At 48.4% G+C, this 20,013-nt stretch overlaps 1 protein-coding gene across 3 annotated transcripts in view; it reads right to left on the reverse strand.

Moving 5' to 3' along the window:
• Positions 1-20,013, reverse strand: part of KCNAB2 (potassium voltage-gated channel subfamily A regulatory beta subunit 2) — a 157,240-nt gene that overhangs the window by 75,831 nt on the left and 61,396 nt on the right. For 2 of the 3 annotated variants that reach the window (XM_029066330.2, XM_029066331.2), the window contains exons 2-3: positions 13,056-13,185; positions 10,227-10,268 (exon numbers count right to left, since the gene is read on the reverse strand). In XM_029066330.2, coding sequence (XP_028922163.1) covers positions 10,227-10,268; positions 13,056-13,132 — 119 coding nt within the window. In that variant the 5' untranslated portion in view covers positions 13,133-13,185. The remainder of the gene's footprint in view (positions 1-10,226; positions 10,269-13,055; positions 13,186-20,013) is intronic. The other variant, XM_029066332.2, reaches the window with a different exon arrangement.

Consider the following 20,013-nt stretch of genomic DNA (forward strand, 5'->3'; position numbering starts at 1 on the left):
TCTAGAGTCAGGCTCATCAGATAGGCAGTTCAAAGTCCAAGGAAACTGACTCCAGGCCAAATCTGGATCAGAGCCAAAGAAGAGGCTTCTTCCCTGCCCCAGCTCACAGAACATGGGTGCCTGGGGGTGATGCTTGCCTCTCCCAGAAGCCTGGTATGGGGTGGTGGTGATATGGGGTGGTGGTGACTACCCCCAGTAGGCCTGGCTGAGGCTTTCAGCTAGGGTAGAATTTCTGTGGCACCACTGTTATCCTTTAATGATTTCAGTGAGAAGCAATGTGACCTAGTGGATAGAGCACGGGCCTGGGAGTCAGAAAGACCAGGACTCTAATCCCGGTTTTGCCACTTCTCTACTGTGTGACTCTGGGCAAGTCACTTCACTTCTCTTGGCCTCAGTTACCCTATCTGTAAAATGGGGATTAAGACTGTGAACCCCCTGTGAAGCAGGGACTCTGTCCAATCTGGTTACCTTGTATCTACCCATAACTTAGTACAGTGTCTGGCACATAGTAAGCACTTAACAACAACAATAATAATAATTGTGATATTTTTAATACGTGTCAGGCACTGTACTAAGCTCTGGAGTAGATCCAATGTAATTGTGTTGGAAATACCGTTCAAGAAAAATTTCAGTGGCAAAGCCCCTCCCCAACAAGTTTCCAAACCTGGCTCACCAGAAACATGGCTGGGATGGCCTCCCGGGGGAAGTGACCCCAGACTTGCCCCATCAGGCCCCTGCTGTCCAAGCCCTAGGGTAGACAGGCTGAAGTTAGTACTGCAAGTCCCTTTAATAGGAGAAGCATCAGCTTAAATTCAGTTACCAAAGGACCGGATTGGGGAAATGAACAATGGACTTTGCCCTCCTTTCCTGCTATGGGACAGCTAGTCTAACTGTTGTGAGCCTCTTCCTTAACCCGGGAAGCGGGTGAGAACACCATGTGGAAAGAGCCCGGGCTTGGGAGTCAGAGGTCACGGGTTCGAATCCCGGCTCTGCCACTTGTCAGCTGTGTGACTGTGGGCAAGTCACTTAACTTCTCTGTGCCTCAGTTACCTCATCTGTAAAATGGGCATTAACTGTGAGCCTCACATGGGACAACCTGATTACCCCGTAATAATAATGTTGGTATTTGTTAAGCGCTTACTATGTGCCGAGCACTGTTCTGCACATAGCACTGACCACTTCTTCCTGCACTATCTTCTACTCATCTGTAAAATGGGGATTAACTGTGAGCCTCATGTGGGACAACCTGATTACCCTGTATCTACCCCAGCGCTTAGAACAGTGCTCTGCACATAGTAAGTACTTAACGAATAGCAACATTATTATTTTTATTGTTATCTTGTCTGCCTGGGCTTGCCCTCTGATGGCAGTACTCCGGATTCCAGCCTTGGGAGCGGCGATGGAATCAGGGCACAAGTCTCTTACGAAAACCCTACAGGAAATGAATTAGCGTCTCTTATGAAAGCCCTACCGGAAATGAATTAGCATGGCCTAGTGGATAGAGCACGGGCCTGGGAGTCAGGACAAGGCTTCTAATCCTGGTTCTGCCACTTGTCTGCTGTGTGACCTTGGGCAAGTCACTTCACTTCTCTGTGCCTCAGTTACCCCACCTATAAAATGGGGATTAAGACTGTGAGCCCCATGTGGGACAGAGGCTCTGTCCAATTCAATTAGCTTATATCTTCCTCAGTGCTTAGAACGGTGCTGGCAAATAGAGCTTAACAATACCATCAACATCATCATCAATGCTCGGCGTGCCTTGTAGCTCATGAGTCTGTTCTTGCCCAGAGGACTTCTACAATGAATCGGATTCTTTCTGGGAAACGGGGCTCGAATGGCCATGGCGGGGGGGCTGCCCGCTTTTCTGCCTTGGGAGAGTCTGTCTCCCTGGAGGGCCCCAGCCTTCTGAAGCTTCCTTCCTGGGGAAAGTGCTCTCTGAACAGGGACTCACTGCAATTTTGCACAAAGCTAAATTGTTCCTCTGCAAAGGCAGAGAGGACTGGGGCCACGTCATTGGCTTTGCAAACAATACAGGCCCGCAACAACTTTCCCGCAGTCCCGCAGCAAACTGCAGCAACTTTCCTGGAGCGGAGAGCTGTCACTCTCCCACAGCTGCAGACGGCTGCAACTCTCCTGCAGGGGAGCCCCTCAGGGGTCCGCCCTGTCCGTGGGAGCAATCTCCTCCAAGAGACCCTCCTAGATTAAGCCCTCTTTTCCCCGACTCCCCCTCCCTTCTGCGTCGTCTATGCATTTGGATCCGGGACCTTTGAGCATTTGATATTCACCCCTCCCTCTGCTCCACAGCACTTATGTACAAATCTTTAAATAATATATTATAAATTATTTATTTATACTAATGTCTGTCTCCCCCTCTAGACTGTGAACTGGTTGTGGGTAGGGTGCGTGTCTGCCAACTCAGTTGTATTGTACTCTTGCAAGCGTTTAGTACAGTGCTCTGCACATAGTAAGCACTCAATTGATACCATTGATCGATTGACCATCTGGGGAGGAGGAGTGGAACTGGATGCACAGATGGTACGGGGTAGCTCATTTCAAGCCGCCTGCCTGGCATGTAGCATTTTGTTGGGAATTGTGTATTCAGGAAGTTCCCTCCCCTTCAAATGCTTCAGACCACAGCTCTTCCCAACTTCAAAGCCCTTCGAATAATAACTAATAATAATTATGGTACTTAGTAAATGCTTATTATGCGCCAAGCACTGTTCTAAGCGCAGGGTAGATACGAGTAAATCAGGTTGGACACAGTTCCTGTCCCACATGGGGCTCACAGTCTTCCTCCCCATTTTACAGATGAGGTAACTGAGGCCGAGAGAAGCGACGTGACATACCTAAGGTCACCAAGCAGACATGTGGCGGAGTTAGGATTAGAACCCAGGTCCTTCTGACTCCTAGACCGTGCTCTATCCACTAAGTCATGTTGGATAGTTTTCTTCTCCTCACCCACTCACCCACTCGCTCAGGTCTCATGCCCTCACAGTTGCCTGTAGCACTTATAAGCACCTCGATTTATATACTCACTGGTTTAAACACTTCTCACCTAATCCTTCTTTCCATTCTCTTTTAACTTCTCTCTGAGAATTTGGTCAGTGACTCCTGTTAGATTATAAGGTTCTTGAGGGCGGGATGGGGTTTTCTATTTCTAAGGCCCTCGCTTCCAAGAGCTTACTACCGTGCCTTGCACCCAGTAGGTACTTAAAGAATGCTACTGATTGGTCGAGTGACTACAGGGGGTCTTCCGGGTGGGGCTCCGGACCTGATGTCCCCCTGTAGTTTCCCACTGAAAGAAATGTGTGGATGTGACCAAGCAACCAATTGGCACCTAAGCAGCGTGGCCTAGAGAAGCAGCGTGGCTCAGTGGAAAGAGCCCGGGCTTGGGAGTTAGAGATCATGGGTTCGAATCCCAGCTCTGCCACTTGTCAGCTGTGTGATTGTGGCCAAGTCACTTCACTTCTCTGGGCCTCAGTTACCTCATCTGTAAAATGGGGATTAACTGTGAGCCTCACGTAGGACAACCTGATTACCCTGTATCTACCCCAGCACTTAGAACAGTGCTCTGCACATAGGAGGCACTTAACAAATACCAACATTATTATTAGTAGTAGTAGTAGATAGAGCTTAGGCCAGGGAGGCAGAGGATCTGGATTCTAAACCCAGCTCTGCCACTTTTCTGCTGGGTGACCTTGGGCATGTCATTTCAGTTCCTTGTGCTTGTTACCTCATCTGTAAAAGGGGGGTTAAGACCGTGAGTCCCATGTGGGACAAGAACTGAATCTAAACCTATTTTTTTGAATCTACCCCAGAATTTGGCACAGTGCCTGCCACATAGGAAGCGCTTAACAAATGTTACAATTAATAATATTATTATTCTTAAACTGGGGGCACGGCCTGTCAGAGAGGCTTGCGAAGAACCAGACAGGGATTCACTGCTGGAGAAGGTGGCCTCCGCTGCCCTGAATGTAGAAGGTACTTTCTTGGAAGGTCTGGGTCCACTCCCCAGAAGCTGTGCTGGCAATACTGCCTCATCTGCCTTAGCTTTCCTCTCCAGATTAGATTCAGGGGTTCCTGGAGGTGCAGCTCCCCTTCCCTTCCCTCCTGCCACTAGCACGCTGATCACCAGGCCACTGTTCTTCTCTGGCAGAATAGACCCCATCCCCGGGGGCTTCACATCCTGCTCCAAAACACACATAGACACCAAATGCCAAACTGCCAGCACCAGACCCTTCTGGGTGCAAACTGGGGTTTAGATTGGCATTGGCAGTGGTGAGGCAGGGGAAGGAAGGGGTGCAGAGGAAAGGGTTGGTACACTGATCAGATGGAGATGGCAGCTCTGGGGAAAGGAGGGGTTGGAATAGAGCAGGTTGGAGAAATGGAGAGCTTGGCCTAGGATTTCATACTTCCCGGCAGTGTGAGATAGCGGATTTTATCTTCCCCAGGAGAAAAGGAGGGGCTGAGGGAGGGGGCTTGATAGAGTCGAGCTTCTTCCGGGCAACAGAGGTGGTAGGGAGGGGCTCCTAGGGCCAGATCTCCAAGGGCCCTTGGAAATAACACTGGGGAGCCCGTAGCTCCTAAGCGGAGGAGTCCAATAATGGCAAACAAACCCTGTGTGTGGTCACTGAGTGTTATTCCTGGGTGGACCAGCTGGTCAGCAGCCTCCTCCAATCCCCACTAGCCTTAAACAGTCCTCCCAGGAGATTTGGCAACCCACTTCTCAACTCAGCTGGCTGGGAAATCAGATTTCCCAGTGTCAGGGGAAACAATTTGGTTTTGGGCCAGAGACCCTTGAGGAAAGTCCATCAGATTTACTGGGAATGGATGGGAAGTCAGCCTGGCTTTGCTGGTGGGGTTGGGAGGCAGAGCGGGTGCCGGTAAGTCTTTGATAGGGGTGGCAGATGGGGGAAAGCCAAGTCAGCTTCTCCTGGGGGTGAAGGGTGGGACAGAGGGGTTGCCCATCACCCCTTCTGCTAGGTGGTAGTTTTCATTTGATACTCTTTGTCTCAGAAATTTGTGAGGGTGCAAATCATGCCTCATGCAAAGTAACTTAGAACCAGTCTCTTGAAAGCAAAGTAGTCCTCTGGAAACCATTAAAAAAGTATTTCTGGGAAAGAATGGTGGTGACATGTAGGCAAAGGATCATGGCGAGGGCCTGAAATTTCGGACTACTCTGGGAACCCTAGCAGTTAGACTGTGGGGTTAGGAGGAAGTAAATGCAGCCCCAGGAACACTCCATGGTGTTGGGGCAAAGGCTGTTCCTAAAGGCACTTTCACCAGGATCTGTTCTGCCCACCCTTCCTGACCCAGAGTGGAAACCTGATCCATGGGGTCTGAGTGGCAGGGGGCTAACTAACCCATCCTCCTACCCTCCTCAGGAGGCGAAAAACAGAGATTGCCTCTACAAGAGGCCACAGAGAAGCAGAGCAATGCCCAAGCTGAAGCCTCATCTTGGGGTGAAGGGGAGGGAGGAGAAGATGTGGCTAGCATGGGTGTCTGTGATTATGTGTGTCTAGGGGGTCGGAGAGGGATGGGGGAGCTAGAGAAGAGGGTTGAAGGGAAAGGAGAGAAATAAAGAGCTAGAGTTATTAGAATGGCCAAAATGTTTACGAGAGAGAGACAGTGCGTGTGTAGGGCAGGGCAGAGGCAAGAGGAGGATTTTTGGTAACTGAATCTTATGCCAAGTGAGTTCCACGGGTCTGGTGATTTACGCAGTTGGCTGGCCTGTGAAAGACCTGGAAAAGCCCTAGTGCTAATTCCTGTCACCAGGGGCTCGGGAACCACAGGACTCCCAGCACCCCATCAAAACTGACCCATCACCCTTACCTTCTGACTCATTTTCCTGAACAACAGGCTGAAGTCAGGACACTGTTAAGGCTCGCCCAGCTCTCCCTAGGCCAGTTACTGCCTTGAATGACTCCCTTTTCTCCAACACCGCCTGTGGGGATGGAGACCCAAATGGTCCAAACTACTTCTTCTACATCCCATCTTGGGGTTGACTCTCTTGGAGCTTCTTCCTAGGGCTTTGACCTGCTCAAGACCTCAGCTCCTGTCAGCAACCAAAACCACCAGCTGGGGATGAAGAACCCTCCTCTCAGACACATTGATTTGCAATCACTTCCCCCCTACAGTGTCCTTCCCGCTGCTGAGGCTGCTTCTTCAAAGTCTATTCTTGTTGGGGAGGGGACTCTTGGGGGATTCATCTAAAATAACAGCAGGGGCAAGGAAAATTGAACGGAGGAAACCCCCTCTCTTCCTGGCAATTCAAAACAACCACACACCCCGATCATGAAGAACAGCGACATCCAGCATGCTGAAACTTGCATCTAGCTAGCACCTATAGTCTAAGGGAAAAGAGGTTTTCGGGGCTGGAAATGCAATATGAATGAGGGAGGCACAAAGAGGCAGCAATCAAGTGCGATATTTGAAAGCAAAAGTTCTTTAAAGCAGACAAAGCAATGGAACGGGGCCACTTAGGGGGAAAAAGAGCTCTACAAGGCACAGCCTTATAGCAGTACCATGAGCAAAGGAGCAAACTGCTTTTGTTAAGGAGAAGAGGGAGAGGAAGCAATCAGCCAAAGAAAGGTGGGGTGAGCAGAGGGGGCGTCCAGATTCTTTCAGGCACAAACAGGGTCTGGCCACCCAAAATTTCCATTCAGGAAGGCCACTTCCCTGGACGACTTGTCCCTCACCCATCATCAACCCGTTCTGAATCCAAATCAAGAGGAATGCTAAACATTAATGTTCCCAAGAAGGGGAGACAAGGAGCGTCACAGCCTGGGGGTTCTTGCATAGAAATCCACTCAGACAGACATAGGTTCCAATCTAGTTCTATTCACTCAGCCCTCCTAAATACCACTCTTCTCTCTAGCATCCTCTCAAAATCAACATTTTCCTAAGGCAGAAACCCCATGCAGGAGGTGAGGCTTCCAACTCCCCCGACCGCCCCCAAATTCAAGATATGGCGAGACATCACTATCTGAATGATTCCACCCAACTGCCACCTGCTTCCTTGACTGAAAAAGCACCTGCAACTTCCCCTCGTACAGCTAAAGTAGACACTCACCTGCCTTGCTGGCCTCCTGCTCATTAAAAAAGACAAAAGTGTTGTTTATTAGGAGTTCACCCGAGCCTATAAAGATCCTGGGCGGTGATTTTTTTTTCCATTTGGGGAGTGTCGCTCCCGAATGTCAGAAGCAATTGGTGAATAAGTCAGGTCCCTCTAGAGTAAAGTTTGGTAGCAGCAAATCCATTAGTTCTATGAGAACGTCTTCATCTTAGAAAACAGAGGTTAAATTATTCAAGAGCCTTTCTTTCCCTAAAAGCTTGTGAATGTGCAGTTTCGTTATGCACCCTGGCACAGTTTACTCTTAAGATGGCAGAGTCCTAGCTGAGAGCCTAGGCAGACCTGTGGGGCAGGCAGCTTGGACTTCTTGTGGGATGAAGTGATTTGCTCAGCCCCTGCAGGATGGGCGCTCTGGACTGAGCTGCCCACCTTCCCCAAATGCCCCTTCAGTGCTAGGAATGCAGACTTGAGAAACTGAGCAGGCCAATTTCATCCCGGAGCCAGATGCCAGGCTCGGAGGAAGAGTGTGCAGAGATGTTCCTATAGCTACTGGCCTCCAAAAGTGAGCCTCTGGAGTCTACAGCTATGAAAGAATCCCCTGCTGGGCTGAAAACACCGACCACCGATGGCCTCGGTGGATGGACCACTTGTCTGCTTTGTGACCTCGGGTAAGTCCCTTAACTTTTCTGAACCTCAGTTACCTAATCTGTAAAATGGGGATAAAGACTGTGAGTCCCATCTGGGACATGGACTGCGTCCTACTTGATGATCTTCTATCTACACCCAGTGCTTAATATAGTGCCTGGAAAAAAGGAATCACTTAATAAATATTATTTAAAAATCGTATTTACTGAGTGCCTACATCTGGATGATACAGGGTTGGGTATTGTGCAAAGCAAGTTAAACTCATATGGTCCCTGCTCCCTTGGCGTTTCCAGTCTCAAAGGGACAGCCACCACAAGCACAGCAGCATGGCTTACTGGACAGAGGGCAGGCTTGGGAGTTATTCATTCATCCTTCAATCGTATTTATTGAGAGCTTACCGTGTGCAGAGCACTGTACTAAGCACTTGGAAAGTACAATTTGGCAACAAATAGAGACTATCCCTACCCAATGGGCTGTCAGTCTAGAAAGGAGAGTTAGAGTCAGAGGACCTGGGTTCTAATCCTTGCTCTGCTGTCTGCTGTGTGACCATGGGCAAGTCACTTCACTTCTCTGTGCCTCAGTTACCTCATCTGTAAAATGGGGATTAAGGCTGTGTGCCCCAGCAGTGGGACACGGACTGCGTCCAACCAGATTTGCTTATATCTACCCCAGCGCTTACTATACTGCCTGGCACATAGTAAGCGCTCAACAAACACCATAAAAATAACAAACCGCAACATTTAAAACATTCACGGAGTCATCAAAATATCAAAGAGATATATATATAATTAAGAGGGGTGGGAACTGAGCCTGTGAACAGTACACAGATAAAATATGAAGGCATTTATGAAAAATAACTGCAAGAAAGTCTAGGTACAGGGTCAACTCCAACTGTAAGCAAATGAGGCTACTGCCTCAGGATGTATCACCGGGGGCTGGCCACATTTAAAAATTTGACCGTCCAAGTTAGTAACGGAGCCTTTACAAATAGGGGCCTGGAAAGGGACACAAAGTGGTCCTAGAGCAATAGGTTGGGGGCCAGAGGTCAATCTACAGAAATGCCCTAGGTTTGGGTTAACATGACAGGGCCTGGTTATCTTTTATCTATCCCAGTGTTCAGTTCAGTGCATAACACATCAATTAAAGGTATTTATTGAGTGCTTCCTGTGTGAACAGCACCATACTAAGCACTTGGGAGAGTACAATATAGCAAAGTTGAAGGACACATTCCCTGCCCAGAATGAGTCTACAGTCTAGAGAAACACACAGTAAGCGCTTAACAAATACTACCAATATTATCAGGTTAGACTACCTGGTCCATGCTTCCAAGTGTTACACAGTGACATCATACAGACAGGGAAGGAGGCCGCAAAATTTTCCCCACCTCAGGGTGTCCAAATATTTGTACCCGACCCTGGTACTGAAGGTCACCAGCATTTAACTCTCTGAAAAATTGCGGATTTGGCTGCCCTGAATGGAGGGCTCTTCCGCTATGATCTGGATAACCAAGCTTTTGTTTGAACTATAAGAGATGGCCAGACATGTTCAGACAATTGGCTTTTGGCTCTATTTCTATTAGATAGCTCCTTGTAGAGAACATTGGATTTGCACGGAATGGGAGAGAATTAGGCAGAACGGCTGGAAAATGAAGGAATCATCTCCAGATCTCAAACTTAGAGATAGAGGTCACCGAACTGAAATAAGAAACACTTTTCTAATGATACCATGTTGAAACCACACCCGGGGGATTAAAACCTCTGCTTAGGAAGGCACAGTCCAGGCCAGTTTGGGGCTCCAGGGCTTTCCTAGCCTTCTTGCAATTTGGTGGGTTTATGCCCATAGATCTCACTCCAGAAAAGAGTGGTTGTTTATTTATTAGCTTTATAGGCTGCACTGTCGCACCAAATCTTCAGGGATTTGCATATTTCCGAGCCTCACTATTAACGTCTCCTTGCCATACCAAGAAAATGAATACATTTGAAACACCAGGAATCCAACAGCCTGAGTTCAGTCTGTGTGAACCTGGAGAAAGACTCACTGATCCACAAACCCAGAAAACCGGGAACGAAGAAGGAGCTGTGACCCCCGCCCAAGACAAATCCCATCCCAAGCCCTGATGAAAGAGCTGGGGGAAGGCACATGGAGCAGAAAACTCAGCTGTGAGGTGACACTGTTTTACCTGACCCAACTTTGTGGAAATACAAAGTCCAAGGTATTTTTGACAAGGCAGGTGGCTTGACCTTAAAACCACACCAGGTTTGCTCCCCAAAGCAGGCCCAACAGATACCCTGGCCATTCGAGGAGGTTTCCGTCATTGTTTTTGTTCATGGAAAACCGGCACGCCCTCTCTGAATCATTCACGACCTTCCAGCATTGTTCCTGTCAATTGCGGCAGGGATACGACTCTGGTTTCCTTTGGACGAATCCATCCTTCCCTCCCTCCCTCTCCCACCCCTCCCGTCACACCTCTTCTAGCTACATTTTAGGAGAAATAAAAGGTCGCCATTACCTGTAAAACTGGAGCTGACGTTTGGGACTCCCGTACCGAGCACTTCCGACAGCAGGGGAAAGAAGAGAAAGCGAGAGAAAAAAGGAGAGAGCAAGAGAGGGAGTGGGGGGCGGGGGGAGGGGAGATGGAGAGGAGAGGAATAGAGAAAGAAAAGGAAAGAGGGAAAGAAAGAGAAGAGTCCACAAATCACATTAACAACTGAGATGCGCCAGACACTGAAATCATTATCACTATCATTCAAGGTTCTTTGGGCTCCTTTAGTTTTCATCTCTGCCACTAAAGAGGGTCTTTTAAATGTACTCAGTTTCTCTTTGAAGGACAGGTAAAAGCTCTACACTAGCTCCCCCCAGAGTGAGATGGAGTTACAAGCTGAAACCTGTTTCTTTAGCCTCAGCAAGCTTAGCTTGCTAACCCGCTAGACTAACTTCCCAAGCAATCGAGGGCTAAAGTCACCTACAGTGAGGAGGTGAAAGGCAAGAGAGAAGAGGATATTTTAAATCCAACCTCACTATGCCAATTTTTCTCATGCTCTGAGGAAGGAAAGACTCACCCAGTTTTTCCAGAAGCTGTGTTTTCACTTTGCATTCTGGACTGAACGTCGTTGGGAAGCTAGGGATGTTCTTCTGACAATGCTTATCTTGCTGGAGAGAGCGCGATGTGGTGTCAGAAGAAATAGTTGTGTGAATGTGTGCGAGCTATGGTGAAAATTTTCCTTCTCGTGGGGTTTGTCGGTAATGTGACTCCCGCATTCTAGAACTGGGTGATCTGCTCTCTCAAGGCTGGCAGCAGGCTCCAAGAAAGAATGAACACCCTCTGGCTTTGCCTTGATTATTTCAGAATTTCCCAGTGTCCCAGCCTCCTCAGCTTTCCCCCTGAAATTCGGTCTGGTCCCAGGACCCCTTGTCAGTGCTTTTTGATGCCACGTTTCTGAATTGCCCTTGATCTCAAGAGCGACATTTCTTAATTGTCTGTGATCCCAAGAGCGATGCTAAACTTGGGTTAGGAATCTCCTCTCTCCCACAGATGCAGAGGAGGTTGGGTACCCACAGGGCTCTGCAGGGCTGAGAAGCCCCTCACTTGGAGGAGTAGAAGAAACATGGATTTCAAGTGCCAATAGACACTGGACAGTGTCCACCCTCTCGGGAAAGACTCCAGGAGACCTTTGCACTCTGCCCCTTCTGTGGAGCTGGCTGAAGGGGCATCAGCCAGGCCTATGTGGATCTGCAGCTGAAGGGAAACCTACTCTTGCGCTGAGCTTGGGTGGCTCTTCTTGGGCCCTGTGGGGGATTTTTCGTGGCTTAGGAACTTGTGCATGATATCGTTGTGTATGCACAGGAGTCTATCCAACAGCCTGACTACAGAAATTGTCTATCGGGCACCTCTCTGAGCAAGTGTGAGGTGTCACCGGGCATAGGCAAGGTAGGGTCGGGTTGGCCTAGGCCGAAAACAGGCTTTGGGGTGGATGTGGGATAGATCAGGGGTAAGGAGGTTCCTGGAATTTTGACTTCTGCAGAGAACACTGTAGTAAGAGTCAGTGGAGGTGAAAGAGAAGCAGACCAAGAGGAAGTGTAAGATGGAACTTTTCTTTGCTCCTATGAGAAGGAGGAATCTCTCTGCTACTTCAAACGGGAGATTTAAAGAGTCAGGGAGTGAAATGCAGGGACGTGTCCAACACTCACTTATTGGATCTACACCAGGAAAATGGTTGAGGGGAATAAAAAAAAAAAAACCTGAGCCAATTCCTTCACCTCCTAACACCTTCAAAACCCAAAGCCTCATTTTCAGCCAACACAACCAGGATCGAAAATGGGTAACTTAGTTTGGACTTCTAGAGGCAATTAGAGGAGAGGAGAGTGGCTTATCTTCTTCAGTGTGCTTTCCAGATTGGTCTGAGAGGGTTTTCAATGTATTTATTGAGCACTTACTACTGTGCAGAACACTATACTAAGTGCTGGGGAGAGTACAATACAACAGAATTAGCGGATGCATTTCCTGCCCATAATGAGCTTCCAGTCTAAAGACGAGTCCAATATCTACGAGTATGCACGGGGTGTATGGCCTGTCACTTCCCCTCCCCACCCAACGGCCAATACCAATGCTGGGAAGGCCCTGAGGTCGCTGCACAGTGGGGCAGGAGGGGTGGAGCCTGGCAATGCTGAACTGTTTTCTGTCATTTCAGGTGGCATAGGTATGGTGATAACGCTCCTGGAGAGGGCTTGGAGGCAGGACTGAGGCCTCAGTGGTGGGTCACAAGGTGCAGGCTTTCAGGGCAAGCCATGAGTGCGGGCCTCAATGGCAGGCCACGTGGTGCAGGCCTCAAAATGATGGGCCACGCCATCCGGGCCCCAATAATGAGCCATGTGGTGTGGGCATCAGTGGTGGGCAATTCAGTATGGGCCTCAATGGTGGACCATAAGGGATGGGTCTCAATGGCTGATGGGCCTCAGTGGCTGATGGGCCTTCCACTGGGCATGCTTTATTAGGGACCGAGGGTGGAGCCTTATGTTGAATCGGGGTCAAAAGGGAACCCATCCCCTGAGAAACCCACTCAAATTACCGTTCATAATGTCTACCCTTATAACAAGTCATTGCCGGCAGAGAGCTTGTCTTTCTTCAGCACTGAAGATACTTTCTGAGGACTCTGATTGAGGACAAACAAACGATGTGTGCTCAAGCCATTTCTACGGAGCGTCTGAGGGAAGTGCCAAAAGTGGGCATCATCTGATTGTCAAACACTAACCGAGCGTAGAAGCTTAAAGGGCAAATGCTTCTGTTCCGGAGCAGTGAGGACAACCCTTAAAGGCATGGCGTAGGGAGCGGGGGCCTCACCTGTAAATCATGCCCGGGGAGCCAGTCTGACGCAAGGAGAGCCGTGCGGGAGAGCCCGTGGTAGATTCCGGATACATGGAGCCAGCCTCAGCTGTCGAGCCCCGTTTTCTCTTTTACGCTTGGAGAAATCCTGGAAAATGGGACAAAACCCAGGTGTCAATCAAGTTTTGACATTTGACTACATTTGCTTTAAAGCACCCCACGAGCCCACCAGGACTTTGGGATTATGAGTGGGTCTGGTACAGGAAGTAAAGGATTAAAAGTGAACAACTTCAGAAGCAAAGCTTTTTGAACTTGGCTCCCTCCCCATGTGCTCAATGGATCGACCGTACAGGGTCTTGTGGAACCACGCGGAACGCAGAGTAGACTCAGATCTTGTCCTTTGGGAGTTTAGAGTCTACAAGAGACAAGATGGCTATACCAGGGACCAAGGACACTATCTTCATATTCACAGCTGGGGTGGTAAAAGCATTCCCTAGGAAAAAGAACCGGCCTGGGAGTCAGAGGACCTGAGTTTTAATTGTGGCTGTGCTTCTTGCCTGCTGTTTGTCCTTGGGAAAATCACTTAACTTCTCTGTACTTTAGATTCCTCAGTTGTAAAATGGGGATTCAATACCTGTTCTCCCTTCTATTCAGACTATGAGCCCCATGTGGGAAAGGGAACTGATTATCTTGTCTCGACTCCAGCACTTAGTACAGTACTTATCACATAGTAAGGCTTGGGAATCAGAGGGCCTGGGTTCTAATCTCCACTCCACCACTTGCTGCTGTGTGACCTTGGGCAAGTCACTTCTCTGAATTTCAGTTTCCTCAACTGTAAAATGGGGATTAAATCCTATTCCTTCTGATTTAGGCGGTGAGCCCCATGTGGGACAGGGACTTTGTCCAACCTGATTATCTTGTACCTACCCTAGTGCTCAGTACAGTGCTTGGCATTTAATAAGAGCTTAACAGTGTGGCTCAGTGGAACGAGCCCGGGCTTGGGAGTCATAGGTCACGGGTTCGTATCCCGGCTCTGCCACTTGTCAGCAGTGTGACCGTGGGCAAGTCACTTAACTTCTCTGGGCCTCAGTTCCCTCATCTGTAAAATGGAGATGAAGACTGTGAGCCTCACATGGGACAACTTGATTACCCTGTATCTCCTCCAGCGCTTAGAACAGTGTTCTGCACATAGTAAGCGCTTAACAAATACCAACATTATAATTAACAAATGCCATTATTTGTTATTGCTATTCTCGGGCCTCATCTTCTCAGACTGAAGAGCCACAGTCTTTCAGTGCTTTACCTGAAGCTGCTCCTCACCCTTGCTCATCTTGGTTGGCCTTTTCTGAACCATCTCCTTCTTAAGAGCCAAATGGCATAATAATAACAATTATGATATTTATTAGGTGTTCACTTTGCACTAAACATTCTGCTAAACACCGGGGTAGATTTACAATAATCAGATCAAATACCGTCTCACTCTGGTTCATCACATCACTGTCTAAGAGGGCGTGTTTCTTTTAGTCATTTAACAGACGAGGAAACTGAGGCCCGGAGATGGCAAGTTACTTGGCCAAGGTTGCATGCCGGCTAGTGGCAGAACAGGCATTAGAATTTAGATTTCGTGACCCCTAACACCATGCTCTCTCCACTAGACCAAGTTGGCTCTCTTTTCCAAATACAGTAAGTTACTGAACGATAACCAATTGTTTGAGGTCTTAGGGGAAAAGATCTCACCTATCTCACCACCAATCCCTAGCCCACATCCTGCCTCTGGCTTGGAACGCCCTCCCTCCTCAAATCTGACAATTACTCTCCCCCACTTCAAAGCCTTACTGAGGATGCATCTCTTTCAAAAGGTCTTGCCAGGCTAAGCCCCTCCTTCCCTCTTCTCCTACTCCCTTCTGCATCACCCTGACTTGCTCCCTTTGTTTGCCCCCCTTCCCTGTCCCACAGCACTTATGTACAAATCCGGAATTTATGTCTAGCAATGTCTGTCTCCTCCCCTCTGGACCGTAAGCTCCTTGTGTGCAGGGAATGTGACTTGTTATTGTTATATTGTACTCACCCAAGCGCTTAGTACAGTGCTCTGCACACAGTAAGTGCTCAATAAATATGACTGATTGAATGAAGAGAATTCTTTTCAGCCCCAAGCAAGAACCATTTCCAAAGGAAATTGCTTGAGGTGCCCTTTCCTTAGTTCCATATGGATTGGGTGCCCACTGCTGGTTTAGCACAGCACTACACTCCTCTGACTACTCACAGGCTGGTTGTGGGGATAGGGAATTGGCTAATAATAATAATAATAAAAATAATAATTGTTAAACCTTTACTATGCGCCAAGCACTACACTAAATGCTGGAACAAACGCAAGATAAGCAGGTTGGATATAGCCCCTGCCCCTCCTGGGACTCCCAATCTAGAGGAGAGGAAGAACAGCTATCGAATCCCCAGAAGGAAACTGAGGCACAGAAGAGTGAAGTGGTTTCCCCAAGGTCCCACAGCAGGCAACTGGGAAAGCCAGGATTAGAATCCAGGTCCTCTCTCAGGCCTGTTCTCTTTCCACTAGAGAAGGAGCATAGCCTACTCTCAGGCCTGCGCTCTATCCACTAAGCCAAGCTATTTTCCAAAAGAAAAGTGACTTGCCCAAGATCACACAGCAGACAAGTGGTGGAGCCAGGATTAAAACCCAGTTCCTCTTCCTCCCAGATCTGTGCTCTTTCCTTTAGGCCACTAGGCCACTTGGCTGTTATGTCCATTTTGAGGCTTATGAAGACATGCTTAGGTGGAAGAAGAAATAAAGACGTTTGTCCCGGACTGCTGCCAAACGCGCTGGGCAGAAACCATTCTCGGGAGGGCCTTAGTGCTGGGCTTCTCTCTCTTTGACCCCTGGGTTTGACCTCTGCCCAGAGAGACCCAGTCCAAATACGTCTGAACTTCCACCCACACCTCCGGGGCAAGACTGAGAGGGAGACAGCGGCACAAGTGAAGTCTTCCGGTTCCTTCAACATCAGGCCTTCTAGACTGTAAGCTCCTTGTGTTACATTGGACACTCAGAATAATAATAATGATGGTATTTGTTAAGCACTTACTATGTGCCAAGCACTGTTCTAAGCGCTGGGGGAGATACAAGGTAATCAGGTTGTCCCACATGGGGCTCACAGTCTTTAATCCCCATTTGACAGATGAGGTAACTGAGGCACAGAGAAGTTAAGTAACTTGCCCAAAGCTGACAAGTGGCAGAGCCGGGATGAGAACCCATGACCTCTGACGCCTAAGCCCACGCTCTGTCCACTGAGCCACGCTGCTTCAGAAGTGCTTTGCACACAGTAAACGCTCAATAAATATGATTGAACCAATACTGAATGAAAGAGCAATCAGAGGACCTGGGCCCCAAGCTCAGCTCTGACAGATGCCTGTTATGTGACTGTGGGCAACTCTCTTAACTTTTCCATGTCTCAATTTCCTCATCAGTAAAATGGGGGTTCAATGTCCAACCTGATTAACTTGTATCAACCCCAGTGCTTAATAATAAATAGTGTTGGTATTTAAGCGCTTACTATGTGCCAAGCACTGCTCTAAGCACTGGGGTAATCAAGGTACAAGGGACAAGGTAATCAGGTTGTCCCACATAGGGCTCACAGCCTTCATCCCCATTTTACAGATGAGGTAACAGATATAGAGAAGTTAAGTGACTGGCCCAAGGTCACACAGCTGAAAAGCAGTGGAGCCAGGATTAGAACCCATGACCTCTGACTCCCAGCATGTGTTCTTTCCATTAAGCCACGCTGTTCTCTTAGAACAGTGTTTGACACATAGTAAGAGTAACATATGCCATAAATAATAATAATAGGCCACGCTACTTCTCATATGAGTGTGAGCATGTGTGTATGCATGAGAGGGGAGTTGGGAGAGAAGCACTGTCTCAGAGGCCACAAGAGTCCCCTCGAGTTCTGTTTGTTGAGGCAACTCTCTGGGCATCTAAATTAGGCACAGAGTGGGCATGGAGTGGGCGATGTGCCTGGGAAAGGGGTGTGGACCTGGGCTCCTCTTTTGGGTCCTGTTGGCCGGAACCTCGGCGGTGGTGAAAATGCTTGCCACTTTGCTGTCGGCTGCACTTCTGCTCCCTCCCACAGGCCTCCAGGGTGCAGGCAATAAGCTGACCCTCATCCTCACCCATCCTTTTCAGGTGAAGAACGCTCCTATTGTCTCCAGAAGGGTGTGTGTGTGAGCGGGGGGGAAGCGTAAGAAGCACCCCGGTGGCAGTGCCCCTTCGGCGCTACGATGGTGCCCGCTAACCTCTCTCATGGTGAGAGAGAGAGAAGTCTGGGGGCCTCCCGGCCCCTCCCGTGCTCTCAATTTCGGGCACCCGGGCACAGCCGCTCTGCCCGGAATACTGAATCCACCTCCGTCTCTCTGCAGCCGCTGCCGTCCAATAGGAAGCAACTGCATCAGCCAAGCAACCCATCCTTCCCCAGACCCGGTGCCTCAAGAGCGGTGCTGAAAGCAAACGGATGCTGGCAACGGTCTCTGCTGCCCCAGACGGCAGAATCCACAGCCTCCGAGAGAAGGGCTGCAACATGAAGCTTGGAAAGTCCTGAAATAGGCAGATTCTGCAGACTCGGACCATTGTGGAAGGAATGGAAAAACAATTAGAAAATATATTATGGACACAAGGATCCCAGTGTATGCTGGGTCCTGGTTAAGCGGTCAGGAGTCCTGGGTTCAAGGGAAAAGAATTCCCTTCGCCACTGATAGGCTGATGACGAAGGGCAAATTACCTCAGCTTCATCGACTCTAAAATGGAGAGGACTCTACAAGAATAATAACTGTGGTGTTTGCTAAGTGCTTCCTATATGCCAAGCGCTGTGCTAAGCGCTTGGGTAGCTACAATAATAATAATAATAATGTTGGTATTTGTTAAGCGCTTACTATGTGCCGAGCACTGTTCTAAGCGCTGGGGTAGACACAGGGGAATCAGGTTGTCCCACGTGGGGCTCACAGTCTTAATCCCCATTTTACAGATGAGGTAACTGAGGCACAGAGAAGTTAAGTGACTTGCCCATAGTCACACAGCTGACAAGTGGCAGAGCTGGGATTCGAACTCATGACCTCTGACTCCAAAGCCCGTGCTCTTTCCACTGAGCCACGCTGCTTCTCTGCTGCTGCACGCTGCTGCAATCATATCAGACACAGTCCCTGATCCACGTAGAGCTCAACAGCCCAAGGGGGTTGGAGGGCAGGTAATAAACCCCCATTTTACAGATGAGGAAACTAAGGCAAAGACAACTAAGTCACTGTTTAAGGTAAGGTCACACAGCTGGCAAATGGAGGATTCAAGATTAGAACCCAGTTTTTCTGACCCCCAGTCCTGTGCTCTTTCCACAAGGCCAGATAGCTCCTCACTGCCTCGTCTTTATACATCTTTCCCTGGCTTTCAGGTATGGGACCAGCGTTAACAAGACAATAACTACAAATTATTTATTTATATCAGTGTCGGTCTTCCCCTCTAGACTGTAACGTAATTGAGGGCAGGGAACAGGTCTATCAACTCTATTGTACTATCCCGAGCACTTAGTACAGTGCTCAATAAATACCATTGATGAAGACTGATGAACAGATGTGGTTTCACTTTGAATTACTGACTCCAGAGCTCTGCATAGCCTTAAGTGCTCAATAAATACGGTTGAATTCTTCAATGAAAAAGCACCATTCAACTCCAAGCTATTATGAACATTAAAGAAAATGGTTAGTCATTTATAAAACTTGAAGGGAATATGGCTTTCCGAAATCACTAGACAGCTAGAGAAGCATATGGGCTCGTTTAACCTTTTCTTCGCCAAAACAAAAAACCCCCAACAAAAAACATAAAAAAAGTCGACCATGATCAGAAATCCTAGAGAAAACATATGATGAGGGAGTGCAGTGGATGCGTTGGAAAAGTGGAAGGACAAACAAGAGTCTTCTTGAAAAATTTGGGTGTCTCCCACATCGCCAGTCCTGGTGTCCTGCCCCCAGGGCATTTAGGAAAATTTCTGAAGTCTATCCTAGTGCCCCCGGTGACAACGTTGGAGGACGCTTGAATCCAACAGTGGGATTTATTGAGTACTTACTGTGTGTAGAACTTACTGTGCTAAGTGCTTGGGAGAGTACTGGTTAAGTGTTTCTACGTGGAAATGGGCCTTCATTCTCCCTCTCTTTGGAAAATGAAGCCACAGCACTCTCTGCAAAAGGAATAGGCTTCAACAGGGGCCTGGCCCGGCTAACACCCTTTAGCTGAGAAGCAGCGTGGCCTAGTGGAAAGGATATGGGCCTGGGAGCCAGAGGAAATGGGTTCTAATCCTGGTTCCACCACTTGTTTGCTGTGTGACCTGGGCCAAGTCACTTTGTCTGAGACTCAATTACCTCATCTGTAAAATGGGGATAAAGACCGTGGGCCCCATCTAAGACAGGGACTGTGCCCAACCTTATTATCCTGTACCTACCCCAGCACTTAATTCGGTGCTTGACACATAGTAGAGTCAGAGGTGACGGGTTCGAATCCCGGCTCTGTCATTTGTCAGCTGTGTGACTGGGCAAGTCACTTAAATTCTCTATGCCTCAGTTCCCTCATCTGTCAATCAGAACAGTGCTTGGTACATAATAAGCACTTAATACCATATTTATTATGAAGCAGCATGCCTCAGTGGAAAGAGCACGAGCTTGGGAGTCAGAGGTCATGGTTTAATCCCGGCTCCGCCACCTGTCAGCGGTGTGACTTTTGGACTTTTTGACTTCTTGGTTCCTCAGTTACCGCATCTGTAAAATGGGGATTAAGACTGTGAGCCTCAAGTGGGACAACCTGATTACCCTGTGTCTATCCCAGTGCTTAGAACAGTGCTCTGCACATAGTCAGCGCTTAACAAATACTAACATTATTATTATTATTAATAACAAATACCGTATAAAAAAACCAAAAGATAAACAAGTGTTATCA

Source organism: Ornithorhynchus anatinus, chromosome 5 (genome assembly GCF_004115215.2).
Source record: "Ornithorhynchus anatinus isolate Pmale09 chromosome 5, mOrnAna1.pri.v4, whole genome shotgun sequence".
NCBI lineage: Eukaryota > Metazoa > Chordata > Mammalia > Monotremata > Ornithorhynchidae > Ornithorhynchus > Ornithorhynchus anatinus.